The sequence below is a fragment of the Melopsittacus undulatus genome, chromosome 7 (assembly GCF_012275295.1).
Source record: "Melopsittacus undulatus isolate bMelUnd1 chromosome 7, bMelUnd1.mat.Z, whole genome shotgun sequence".
NCBI lineage: Eukaryota > Metazoa > Chordata > Aves > Psittaciformes > Psittaculidae > Melopsittacus > Melopsittacus undulatus.
Window position 1 is genome coordinate 52,280,062 of NC_047533.1, and position 14,042 is coordinate 52,294,103.

Sequence of the window (14,042 nt, forward strand, 5' to 3'; positions counted from 1 at the left end):
ATCAAAATTGTGGTTCTCTTCCAGACATCTTGTCTGGAACAAAAGGTCAAACCAACACGATTCATATGTAAGAATCATGTGAAAACTGCAAATGTTACTATAGCCTTTCTATGAATACTATAGACATGGCAAAATGCCATGGAGTGTTACCACTCTACCATCTTCTTAGGCAGATAACCAAATAAATGGTAATCTGACATGTCTGTAGAACTGGTATCTTATACTTACTGCAGTGAGAGAGTTGTACTTTCATCAACATACTTCACTCAACCTATAAGTTTACAACAACTCAAGTAGCCAGGCTTTCAGATTACATGCAGAAATGCACAGAGGCAAAAGATGGTAAAAGTCACAGTAACACAAGAGGTCACCTCATCTTAATGGAACATGACAGTGAAGTCCTTATACTACATTTAGAAGGCAGATATGAAATATCAGGACAAGGCATAACATTTTATATTAAGTTCTATCAGTAGTTAAATCCTAGAGAGGCTTAAAAGCACAACCAGGATGCATTTTCATGCAGCACTTCCCATTCACCATAATGAAATATTATGCTACATCATTTTCAAATACCAATTAAATAGATACGAAAAGCAGTCAAATTATGCTAAGCGCAGAAATCACATACCACTTACAAGAAAAGAAACCCACTATTCATGTTTAAGAAAAAGCACATATCTTTTACACTTCGTGTTTTCTGAAGGAACACAAGTGTTCTCATGTATTTTAAAAGCAATGCCATGAAGAGTAGCACATGGATTAGCAATGCATTTTGAAAGTCTAGATAGTTTATCAGTCACTATGTATAGAAGTACCAGGTTCTCACAAAACAGTAATTTTTTCAAATCATAGCTGCACACTTTCTTAAAATAACCACTTTACATGTATCCTTGCTAGCTATCTTTATTAGTTAGCACTGTGGAGACAACATAGCCATGGGAAAAAGGAATGAAATTTCTCAACAGTGCTCCAGTTGGAGACCTTTTATTATTGATGATGTCATCCACAAAAACCCCCAGCATGACTCAGACTCCAGATTGTGCCACCAGCTGAAAAATAAAACACGAAACCAGGCTGATTCCTTTCCTCTCTATACTCAGGAGGCAGGCCATGGTGCCATGAAAGAGATAAGAGGGGAAAATCTGGCCCATTTTCTTTTCATAAAACAGTTAATGCTGTCCAGATTCAAAGACATTAAAGACCTCTATTCCACCCTTGTTTAGTTTAGCTCTAAAGAGCAAAGCTGCAGTTCGGAAGCCAAATGTGGGAATGCACAGGTCCCCATCCTGCCAGTCTGCTGATTAAGAATTTTGCAACAAGATTTACATTTCAAAAAGTGAGGCTTAACAGAAATGCTCTATATATAGAGCACACTTGCTAGGAGCAGAAGAAATCCAGGGAAAAGCAGGAAATGGACTAAATTACAGTGTTATACAACACTGATGTCTTTTGGTGCCTGTTCAGAAGGCTGACACACTTGCCAAATAATAAGAAATAATAACTACTACGCAAATCAGAACCCTGAGCTGGAGGGCAGGGATTTGCTGAAGAAGGAAAGGAGCATGTAATATTGCATGTTAGCAATGCTACACTGATCTAAGAGTTTGAGCACTTCAAGAGGAAATACTGCTGACAATAATTCACTCCTCACTCAACTGAATTAGCATAACCTAGTACTGACACATATGCTACTGTCTACAAGCTAAAACACTTGCCATGCTGCTCTCAGTTACCCTGGGACAAAAAGAGTGAAAGGAGCAATGCTACAGCAGTCAGCTGAAAGATAGTCTAAACACATTAAATGGAGACTTCATTATTTAAAATGAAACAAAACCAACTCACCATCACCCCTAAAAAATACAATCCACCATCCCAAAACCAAACCACCAGTCTTATTTAAATATGCATATAGTGACACAAGAAAAAAAACACCTGATTTTGAACTTGGCACAGAAGCTAGGATCGCAACAGCTAAGGAGAAGGAACATTCATTGGAATAGGACACTGCAGAGCAGGCGAACAGCTCAAACCAGTAAGATTAGGAAACCCAAATACTGTAATCTAGCATGACTGATGCTTACACTAAGTTGAGTCTTTTGCAATCCTACAGCATCCTTTAGTGATGAAAGGAAGTGATGGTTCGTAAGACTCTGGAGCCCACCTTCTTCCATAAGACAGAAAGTAACAACACAGCTTTTCCTAGTACAATTTTGGCATCTTTCCAGAAAGTCATTTATGGACTCCTTGTAGATGGGGAGAGCACTTTGTGCTTTAACAGTCACGCCGCCTTTGGAAAGGATGCATACTGGCTCCAAAGAACTCCAGGTGTACACAACGACCTATCAAAGAATGTCAAGAGAGCACAAAGCTTAGAAGAAGAGTTACAACTGTGAAAACAACCCAGTACCCCAGGTTTCGAATTGCTCGTTACAAAAGATGCTCTTCTGAGAGTACCAGCTGATTTTCACCTAGCAAGAAGCTCCACAAAAATGTGAACAATCAATACAGAATAATGATTAGTTCATTATATAAACCTAATAGGAAGTTCATTTCCAACAGTCTGGATTTGTTGTTGTTCTTGATCTGGAAGGCTTTTTGTTTTCTCTCCCCTTGAGAGGACAGGTTGCCAATTCCTGCCAAGGGAGTGCTGGGAAATGGAATTAGAGAGTGACTAACTTGTTGCCTAAAATTCCTATCGGTTTCTATAGCATTATCTTAAAACAGTTAGGGCATTGATTGTAAAATTATGACATTGCATAGGCAACCTTGCAATTAACTACACTTAGATGTTGATATTTCAGAAAATAATCTAGTTCTTTTTCCCCAGAGTGGTACAGCTTGAGTACAGGCAAAGGTACAATCTTCCCCCACCCCAATTTAGTCAGTTAATCTAGTTTAACACCCATGGAAGAGTTTTGATAAGTAGTGAGGTACCATTTTCACATTTCATTTTGCCTAAGCATCAATACCTTCAAAATTTCAACAGAATAGTTAATTGCAGGCCAATACCTACAGACTACGAGCAAGACAGTTAATTTCTTGTTCTTTGAAGCAATATATGCTACTATAATACAGGATAGTGTTGCCCCTAAGAACATTAAAGACAAGAATTGTACCTCATTGTGTTTTAGCATGGACTTACTGAAGCTTGTCTATACAAAGACGTGCTCCTTTCAGCTCCTCACATTTCTGGGGGAGGGACACAAAAGTAGTGAGAGAGGTGTCACTTACCCTCAAAGTAAGCTTCTGGTCCACATGAAGATCTGAGACACCGTAAATGTACAACACACCTTTGTCTTCGTAGGCCACAGGCAGCAGTGGTGCAAAGAAGTTCTGGGCAAAATAATGGAGCAGTTTCCACTTACCACCATACTCTGAAATAGGTTAAAAGGAAGAAAGACACAGACTGAATCCAAGATTGCCTTGGCACACAGTCTCTTCCTGTGCACTCTGGTCCTGCTATAGCAATACAATATTCTCCCTTCCTCCCTTTTTCACCTCTATCAGGTGCAGAGAACAACTGAAGTTACTCTTTTGTTCTTCCAGGCAAGGGTCAGATCTGAAAGGGGTTTGATGCTCTTTCAAGCTTTTCTTCAAGCTTTACCTAAAGGTCACATTCTGTAAGTGTTGGTCTTAACATTGCTGTGCTGTTACTCAGAGTTAAAGCCTTGAACACAAATGACATGAAGAAAACTGATGCAGCATACTATACATTAAGCAAGCAGCTGGAGCACCTACATTGTTGAGAATCCAAACAAACATGCTGGCATTGGTGGCATTGTCACAAACCACCACCGCTGTAAAGAGACAAGAGAGTCTGACTTTCAGTCTTGTACAAAGCACTCTCTTCCCTTTTCTTAGTCCTCCTCTTTCAGTTCTTCCTAAGAGGAACATCAATAGCAACAAAGACAAAATAAAATCAAGTTCTTAAACCAAAGAGAACCCTGAGCTCGGCAAAATGAATTTGCCAATATCTAGAGACAACACTTACTTTATGGGAGTTAGCATACATGATGTAGATATAAGCTAATCAGTTTGCTTTGCCTCTTTAATGGAAAGTTGTTCCTCGTTACTTTTAATATTTTGAAAGTCGGCCATTAACAAACTGTAAAAGCCAGCAAATGTTGCATCCTCTCCAAAAATAGAAATTTTGCCAGATGCAACACTGCCACACAGCCATTTTGAAAGGGACACTACCTCAGTTTCTTTCTCTATTAATTTTCCTTCTAGCATCCACTGTCAGCACTTTAACTCTGTCTTTGCTCAACCATTATCTAGTCATTGAAATGGAACTAAAAAAGAAGTAGCAAGTCAGCTGCATCATCTCATAAGGAAAGAAAAGTCTCATTCTTTTTTCTGTCTCTTCGTTTTATACAACAGCTTTGAAGTCCACAGATGCTGAAAAATATTTCCAGTAATATGCTTTTGTTGAAATGAATTACTTCACAGTTATGGTGCTTGTACAAAGCTCTTAGCACTTTCAAACATCTCATAATTAAGGACTTCATCCAGAGTGATGTAGTCTTTAAAGAGTGAGTTTGTGGCTTTCACAGGCAGACCTGAACATGCTCTGCCTGCACTCCACACAGACATGAATTTTGTGGAGAGCAAAGTGCATTAGCGCCATCTTAGCACCTGCACATCACCCTGTTTTCAGCAAGCTCACAACCAGCTAGGATAGAGAACAGACAAGAAAAGCTCCTATCCACTTCGAAAACCCATACAAGATTCAATTGTGCCATGAGATCAGACTGTTGTCAACAAAACACCACCAGCATTCAAGTTAATAGTACTGAAGTAAACCAAAGAGATGAAGTCTGAAAAAAAACTTCAGAAATTGCTGAGATTCTTCAAAACAGACTGTTGAATAAAGTGATGAACACACTCAGCATATTGATGCTGTTCAGTATACAGAATGATAGAATCATTTTAGTTGGAAAATACCTTTAATATCATCAGGGCAACTGTTAAACCAGCACTGCCGAGTCCACCACTACACCATGACCCTAAGTGTCACACTTACATGTCTTTCAAATACCTCCAGGGATGGTGACTCCACCACTTCCCTCGGCAGTCTGCCCCAGTGCTTGACAGTCCTATTGGTGAAGAAATTTTTTTCTTAATATCCAATCTAAACTTCCCCTAGTGCACTGTAGGCCATTTCCTTTTGTCCTACCTTGTTACAAGCTTGGTTACCTGGGAGAAGAGACTGACCCCCACCTCACTACAACCTCCTTTCAGGTAGTTGTAGGGAGCAACAATGTGCCTCCTCAACCAACTTGTGTTTTGGATGCTTCACCAGCTTTGTTGCCCTTCTTTGAACACACTCCAGCACCTCAATATGTCTCCTGTAGTGAGGGTCCCAAAGCTGAACACAGCATTCAAGGTGCTGCCTCACCAGTGCCAAGTACAGCAAAGTGATTACTTCCCTGGTCCTGCTGGATACACTATTTCTGACACAGACCAGGATGCTGTTGGCCTTTTGGCTGCCTGGGCACAAACTGGCTCATGTTCAGCTGCCGCTCAGCACCCCCACGTCCTTTTCCACCAAGCAGCTTCCCAGCCACTCTTCCCCAAGCCTGTAACTTTGCAGAGGGTTGTTGTAACCCAAGTGCAGGACCCAGCACTTTGCTTTGTCAAACCTCACACAACTGCCCTTGGCCCATCAATCTAGTCTGTCCAGACCCTTCTGCAGAGCCTTCCTACCCTCAAGGCAGATCAACATTCCCACCCAACCTGGTGGTGTCCACAAATTATTGAGGGTGCATTCGATCCCCACATCCAGATCGTTATTAGAGAAATTGAACAGAACTGGCGCCAGTGCTGATCCATGGACAACACTACTTAAAACTGGCCACAAACGGGATTTAACTCCATTCACCACCACTCTTTGGGCCCAGCCATCCAGACAGTTTTTTATCCAGCAAAGAGTACACCCATTCAAGACACGAGCAACCAGTTTCTTCCTGACAATGCTGTGGGAAATGTTATCAAAGGCTTTATTAAAGTCTATGTAGACAATATCAACAGTCTTTCTTTCATTCACTAAGTGGGTCACCTTGTCATGGAAGATCAGGTTGGTCAAACAGGACCTGCCTTTCATTAACCCATGCTGACTGAGGCTGATGACCTCACAATATGAACAAAGCCATTTTCTTGCATTCCAAGGACAATTCCTGGCAGAAAATTGTGGTTATCCAAAGGACAATTCTGCCAAAAACAGGGAGTCTTAACAAATTATTTTCAGGGTCATGAAACTTGGCAAAATGAGAGATTAAGATTGGGGATGGATTATCTGAAACAGAGTAAACTGTTGGACAGCATCTGATCTAAAAAATAAAAGCAATGGGCACTGTGCCTAACCTCAGTCTTTGGGAGTGGTTGAACTCTCTGAAGCCCTCAGGACTGCCACAAGGAATTTCAACAGTCAGTGCAATGGATGCTGCTCACTGCAGGCCTCAGAAAGAGCCCACCACAGAGCTCAGACAAGTTACTCAGCATGGTCTGAGTTTTCAAAGCCTGCTGACTTGAATTTTTAACCAATTTACATGACAAAAATCTAGGTTTCAACTATCTTAAATATTAAAACAAATAATGCAATTCTTGTAGAGCAATTTCTGTTACTTAGTGTAATATAAAATCCCATTTCTCTTTGAACAGGCCCTACTCTCAATTTCTGCTGTGTCTTCATTTCCAGCTGGATTACATAGCCACATAGCAGTGGTTACTGGAGGGAAAGATAGAAGCTTTGCTACCTAGGCAGCAGATACAGACATCCTCAAGAAACTGGCACTTGGCATTACAATCCCACAGGGAAATACAAACAAAAAAAAAATAAACCCAAAAAACAAAAGCAAAACACAGACTTAAGTTTGTACTATTTCAAAACTCATTCTAGGGTTCAACTACTACAGGTACTGTTTGGGGATGTTTGAAAACATCACTAGTCTGCTTACCTCAGATCAGATTTTTAAGGTTGTTCTTTTTCTTCCCAAAAAACATAGAGCCATTTTGAAGAACTAAAGCTCAGCTGCTGTAGCAGTTTCACACAGGAAGGGTCTTCCAAAGACAACTTTTCCAGCAAAGCAACTTGATAATACAATTGTCAAAACAACTACAGACAGCACAGAAAACTGAAGCTCACAGGTAAAAGAAAAACCACATTCTTCAGCTCATCTCTTGTCTCGACTTCCTTAAGAACAGAGCCACAGAGCTTGATTGAAAATAAGCAAGTTGTATACAAAATAGTCCTCGAGTCCCAAAAAATGGATGTAAGAAATATGAAGATCAAGTAGCTATCGTGATAAATCTCTGGGCTTAAACTTTCCTGTTGCAGACATGCACACCCCAAGGCAACAGTCAAAAGTTATTTAAAACAGCCCTAGGGTGGTTTTCTCTCCTCCCCCGAACATTTAAACAAATTCTTTAAATCGGAGTTCCTCATTTTTTTTTTGATAACAACATGGGGTCTGCACTCTCTGCAGTATCCAAACTTGAAACCACGAAACTAAAATTAGGTTCATAATGAGACCTCAGTACCCTGTTTTCTGAGTCTTCCCTGAAGCTTTCTACACTGATAGCAGGAGTGAGAACAAACTGTTCTCCCTAGAACAGATTTTAAATGAATCACTTCACACCATTAAATGCAACCTGAGAAAACATGCTGCTAGTTCTTTCCTCACCTCAGTCTCATGAATTCAGATCTATTATTCTCTGCAATAGCCTGTAGTTTCAGCTTACCAGGGGCTCTAAATATTGAGCCTGCAATAAAAGCCAGTTATCTGTTCAAGGGAATCTCATAACAACAAAGTCAGGTACTTCAAGGTGACACTTGTGTGGGAGTGAGGTAAATTGCCATGTGTATCACAGCGTGCTTCACCAAAACACACTGCATAGATGCTAAAGCATTCAACATGACACAACCAGCTCCACAACTAGGCATTAACAGTCAAAACCCAGTCGTGGTAGAAGCTGTTTAGTTCTGAACTGAAGGTAAAAGTACTACAACAAGAGTTCTGTGCCATGTTTTCATTCAATCCCAAGTTAAAAAGGAGAAACGTTTGCTACCTTATTCCCTCCCCACTTAATGAGGAAACACTTCCGTTTTTATGGGAAATTATGTAAGCCCCTCCATGGCTCTCTATGAAATAAGAGATTTAAATAAGAAGCACCCATTTGTGATACTACTGTGCCATCTAAGAAGATGCAGAAATGTGGTTTTGAAGTGCAAATAAAACTAATTTCTCTGAAGTTTTGCATGATTTCATCCATTAGCATTTCAAAAATCCTTCTACCACACTGCCTAATTAAATGAATATTAAACCTTTCCTCATTCCACTAAGGGAATACAACAAAACAAAGGGACAGCTGTATCCCTGCTGAGCTTCTTTTCTGTAAACTAACTTCAACAACATATGAATAATTCAAATATTTGATATATTTTCCACAATGATGTCAGCCCTATACTTAAAAAGACATTTATGGCCTCCATGATCACTTCATCTATCAATATACACCTGTCTTTACAAAGAGCCGCTCTTCCAAGCAGTCTTTTCTCTTGAGGCACTTAATGCCTAAGAGCATCAACCATTGCTAGAATCATAACAATGAAGATTGGGATATTCCATTTCCTGATACAAGTCTTGAAAGTCCAGGAAGATGAGTATTATGGCTGGACCACTGAGCTAACATTAAAACAAAATAGCCTTTTTCTTCTCCTGGTTTGTTTTTCTTTATTGGTTGCAGTTACTTGTGTGGATGAGTAAGGGAAGAGGGCGATTGAAAAGAAAAGGGAAAGGGACAAACCTCTCAGAGAAAGAGGGGGAGGATAGGATGGGCTTATTTTTTATTTAAAGAAAGGGCAAATGGCATTTTGTTCTAAGGACAGATCGAGAACTTCACACTCAATCTTAGTTTTTTCTAGTTCACTCATATTTCTTCACACATTAAATTCTTAAAGACTTTCAAAAACAGAATATATGAGAAATAACTAAAATTGAAAGAGAATCTACCCAAGTCCTATACAGCTGCCCTAAACAGCTTTGCTATTTCAAAATGACTTCTAGATAAAATATTCAGAACACAAAACACAGCCACTTCCCTCATACTACACATTCCTCCCCTACTTCTTACTAAGTGATTTCTCTCTTTATATGTTTGATTACTCTATTTTGTGTTCTAAAAGGAAAAAAAAGTATAAGAAGATATCATGTGCATAAATAGCATATTCAAAGAATAATTTAGTCATTGAGTGATTCACCTCACCTGACACTAAGTTACACACCACATCTCAGCTAGCCATATTCTCCTATAAAGAGCTTTTCAGAAGCTATGCTGGGTGAGAGGTGTCATAGAAGGTTCTATGAAGACCAAATTCAGCATGGAAAAGATAATTCATCCCATTTATTAAACACCTAAGGACATAATAAATCACACTCTGGAGATAACCATCTCTCCCCCAACAAACTACAGAAGAAATCTAAATACCCAGCCTTTACATACTAAATCCCATCCTGCTCAGAACAGTGTCACAGTTTTGACAGTGCACTACTACCTACTGAAGAAGAGGTTTTGATCATTTTAAAATGGGGGCAGAAGGAAACAAAATCAACCAAATTTGTTGGAATTATAGAAAATATCATTAAACCTGGGTGCTCCCTCTTATCCTCCTATCCTACTAGCTCCCTCTCTGTCCATTCTCACCCAGGGTGGTGGGTACATACATGCATCCATATACCTAAGCCAGTAAACATAATGTCAAATTTCTAGGACAGGCTCTTTTGGAAACAGTATTTCTTAGAAGTCTCCAATTTTAAAAGAATTTACCTTTCTAAATTAAAAAAAAATAAAAAAATGCAGTATTTCTCTGGAAAACCTGTATGATATACCATACAGTTTCAGGAAGATGCAGCTCTACAAAAGAAAAGCAAGGGTAGTTGAAAGTTTACCTCACAAAGGGGTTGTGCCTTCAATCGTTAACTATTACTGATTCCTAATCGGCAGCTCTGTCTGACTTCAATGATATTACATCCTTGGGAAAAATAAGAATACTGCTTAAACAAAATGAGTTTTTAAGAAATTAGGGGTTACATATGATTTCCACTTTTCTAAACTAAACCTTGCTAAAACAATGGTAAGATCCCATGGCTGCTAAATCTGAACTTAAACAGCAAAACTTCCATGGAAAAAGGACTGCTTTGTTCTTTACCCTCTTCCATTTTCACAGATTATTAGAATGATCCTGAAAAATGCCCTTCTGGAAAGCATTTGTAAAGGACTGACAGAAACTTGTTCAAAGTTGCTTGAGAGACAGCAGAGCCAAACTTCATACACTGACACTTCCAGATGAGGGAAACGAAACAAACCTGATAGCTGATGCTTTTTACCAGACTGTCACAGTACTTACCCAAAGAAGCCCATGAAGGTGCCTGCCAAATGTCATTGAGTTGCCAGTACAGAGCTCCCATTGTGTATCCTTCTCCCTTGATTATTTCACTTTGACTAAAACGATAGAATTCAGTTTCTGTCTTTACACACTGAGCCTGCATCACCTTTGTCAACAAACACATAAAAAATACTTTTTTGTGTGTATTGCACTTTGTATTTTACTTTCTTTTCAAAGCACGTGTGTATATATTAACATACAACAAAAACTTCACAGCAACAGCATATAACTTTAACATTCAACAGTATACACCTGCAGTACTGTGGGCTTCTGTTTGAAGAAGATCTATTCCTAGCAGCTCCTGACAGGTTTACAAGCAGTATTTTTAGATAAACTTTGGAGGGACTACTTCCTGCCTTCCATCCAGTGAAGGTCACAGGGCAACAGAGTCTTTCAAAGGCAAATGGAAGACAAGGGAAAGATAAATATTTTTTTTTTTTTTTTTTTTTTTTAATTAATGTAAGTAAAACACCCAAGAGTTGCAAAATGGTGCGATGCTGCATTACCTCCAGTATACATTACCATGATGTCCAAATCCCTATGCTCAGAACACATAACACACATTCCCAGTATACAGTCAAAATTGTGCTAAAGAACCACCTTTTTTCACTTGCACTCCCACTTCTCTCTTTCCCCACCTTGTCTTTAAAAAACGTTTTTCAGAATTTTTAATTGGCCAGGTTCTCAATAGAAGCCAAACTGCTTGCTATTTTCTTCACAAAGTATAGTACTAGGCTGGGGAGATATTAAAAGAAAGTCTCAAAATAGAGGAAAAGGTCTCTAGGAGAGCTCAATAGGCAAAGATAACATTTCTAGTTAACCATTAGAGCCAAGTTTAATCTTATCCTTTTTGCTATCCTTACTTTGGCATTCTTAAATTTTTTAACCTGTTAATAAGGCCCTCATAGACTTAACCCTGCAGAAATTCTCATAGTTTTCTGAGTCAGAACCTCACTGAGCAAGTTTTACCCCCTTTTTCAATTTCACAGCATCATCTAGTCTTGTTCTTGCCATCAGTGCCTAAAGCTCTCCAGCTGTTTTGGCTTTATACAAAACATGCTGACAGCAGCTCTCAAACATTAAAAACTTAGTGAATGTGCAGTTATTCCCATCAAGAGGGTTTCTGAAATTCTTGGAACATGACAAAAAGTAACAGCACTTTAAACTTGCCTAACATCATTAAAAAGTCACTTAACATCATTTAAAAGTCACATAGAAATCGTGAAGGAACAAGCATGAAGCAACTACAGATTAAGAGTAAAATATAACCTACTGATTTGAAAAAACTCCCTGACAAAATAGATTCTCTAAAATACCAATGAGTCCATAACAAATAAAAGCTACTAATAATCTCATTCATAGAGAAATGCATTCTCTAGAAATAGTCTAATTTCAAAAGCTCACGTATTCCTTGTGGCAAAAATCAAAGCAGTAAGCCAATAGGGGCCACATGAAGAGGAAAACGTATCCACCCTGGAATGGGAAGTATAAGTGTAGAGCTAGGAATAATTGCATACCAAGAAAGGCAGCACATCCCTGAATCCCCAAGCCAGCTTCATGAGTGGGCCATGATAGGGGGACAGGGACTAAGGTAGCACACTCAGCCAGGCTATCTCCCAATTGGGCCCATTTCTGGGAAATTTCCCAAGAAGCATTCCAATAAACTAGAGACAACCTAGTTCCACATAAACTGGATCCTTCAACACTTCAGTGCAGAAACTTTCTGCATAACTGAACATTACCTAAAACAATAGGCCCAGATTAAGCTCACAGTATCTATTGGAACAAGTATTGACAAGTATTATACTAAAGACATCAGTGTTACCTGAGTGAGGTAAATCATATCTTTGAACTTCTTTATGGGATCTGTGCTCTGGGGAAGCTTGAAATTATATCCAATCTGTTGAAGCATCTGATCATTGCCATTTTCATGGTGTTGTCGATGGAGAGAAAAATTACTTGTGTAGGACCAGTCCTCAGAGGAGGAAACCTTTTAAGACCCACAAAAGCAAGAGATCAGAATGAAAAGACAAAATGTGTATTTAATGGCTGGCAGGATATTCGGGAAAAGACAGCCATATTACAGCCCACTGACACCATCAAAAACCTTTAAAAATAGTAGTATATTTCTGTAGTATTTTGTGCAGTCATGCAAGGATTTTGAATGAGTAACACCCTTTTCTGCACTCCTTGCAGAAATAAATGAAAGCAGACATTGCTGTTGAACCCAGAAGAGTGATATTTTGGTTCAACATATGCCATTAGAAAGAATGGCATATACTTCCTAAAGTTCAGTTTGGCCAAGGTACCTCAGAGGTTTCCTTGCATTCATTGTAAATCAGGAACACCCTAAATTAAGATGGAAGAAAGAACTCTAGTCAAACACATTTTGGCAAAAAAAAAAGTTACAGACGTTAGTAGGGCTATAAAGTCTAATGAGGTGCATATTTTCAAAACCTGCCTCTGAAAACACATAATCATGAAACAGTTTTTTTCAACTAATGACAACATTACAGTGTAGCTCATACAGTTATTGACAGCTTGCATTGCAATTACAATCTCTATAAAATCTTTCTACTTAAATTTGTTCCTTTTTAGGGTAGATTGAATTTTTTTTCATTGCTATTAATACCAAAGAATTTACTGATGATGTCTTGGATAATATACTTTGTCCCACAAATTGAAAGGTACATTTTGAACTCCTTTTAATTCCCTGTACGAGTATCAACATGATATTTACCTCTCTCTGAACAAATGGACAAACAGCATATGTGTCTGTTCCAACTGGATAGAAAAGAATATACAACATATAAATGTAACAGGAGACAAAATCAAATTCTGTTATATGCAATACGTAAAAGCTCCAAATTATTTAAGTAAAAGAAACTGGAAAAAGTTAAAAAAATAAATAAATTTTAAAATTCAGCACAATTAAGCATTTCTCATGTTTCTTTTTGTTCTTTCTGCTTTCTGTGTTAATCCCAACTACAGTTCAGATGCTGTAGCTTGTTGGGAAGAGGCTCACTGCCCTCACTAAATGAAAGCAGAGAGGACAGTAAGGTGTGGAAGCCCAGCCTTACCTTTTTGATTGTACTGAAGGAAGGCCATGATTGAAATCCATATTCTGAAGCAAAACGAGTTTTAGGATATGCTGTCCAGTTCCAGCAGTCAATGCTGTAGTCATAAAAGTGAGTGTCACCATAATGGGTATCATAAGGATTCTGAGAGACCCAACCTTCTTTAACTGACTCTAAGCCATTGGTGGGGCTGGATGCAACAAAAGGACGACTCTTATCTTCCTGGGATTTAAAAACAAAACAAAATGACAACCCCATCACAAAGTGATTGGCTTTTATCATCAGAACATGCAGACCATGGTTTGAAACAGTAGGGCAGCAAGGAGAACATGCCTTTTACAAATTTGAGTCATCACCCAGGAAACACTCCGCTTTGTGTCCTGACATTCATCATCTGTACTTACTTAATTAGATTCTTATTTATGGTTTTGGAGGACAGCTGGGCATGATACTGCTTGCTCTGCTGTTCGAAGGGATTCTCTCCACACAAGAGATTTTTTATCTTTACATTCTCCTAA

At 38.8% G+C, this 14,042-nt stretch overlaps 1 protein-coding gene across 11 annotated transcripts in view; it reads right to left on the reverse strand.

Moving 5' to 3' along the window:
• The window catches only part of MANBA (mannosidase beta), a 56,984-nt gene that overhangs the window by 11,597 nt on the left and 31,345 nt on the right, over positions 1 to 14,042 (reverse strand). For 10 of the 11 annotated variants that reach the window (XM_013128929.3, XM_031048606.2, XM_031048601.2 and 7 more), the window contains 5 exons: positions 13,528 to 13,746; positions 12,273 to 12,437; positions 10,409 to 10,553; positions 3,235 to 3,377; positions 2,085 to 2,342 (listed from right to left, as the gene is read on the reverse strand). In XM_013128929.3, coding sequence (XP_012984383.2) covers positions 2,085 to 2,342; positions 3,235 to 3,377; positions 10,409 to 10,553; positions 12,273 to 12,437; positions 13,528 to 13,746 — 930 coding nt within the window. The remainder of the gene's footprint in view (positions 1 to 2,084; positions 2,343 to 3,234; positions 3,378 to 10,408; positions 10,554 to 12,272; positions 12,438 to 13,527; positions 13,747 to 14,042) is intronic. The other variant, XM_031048608.2, reaches the window with a different exon arrangement.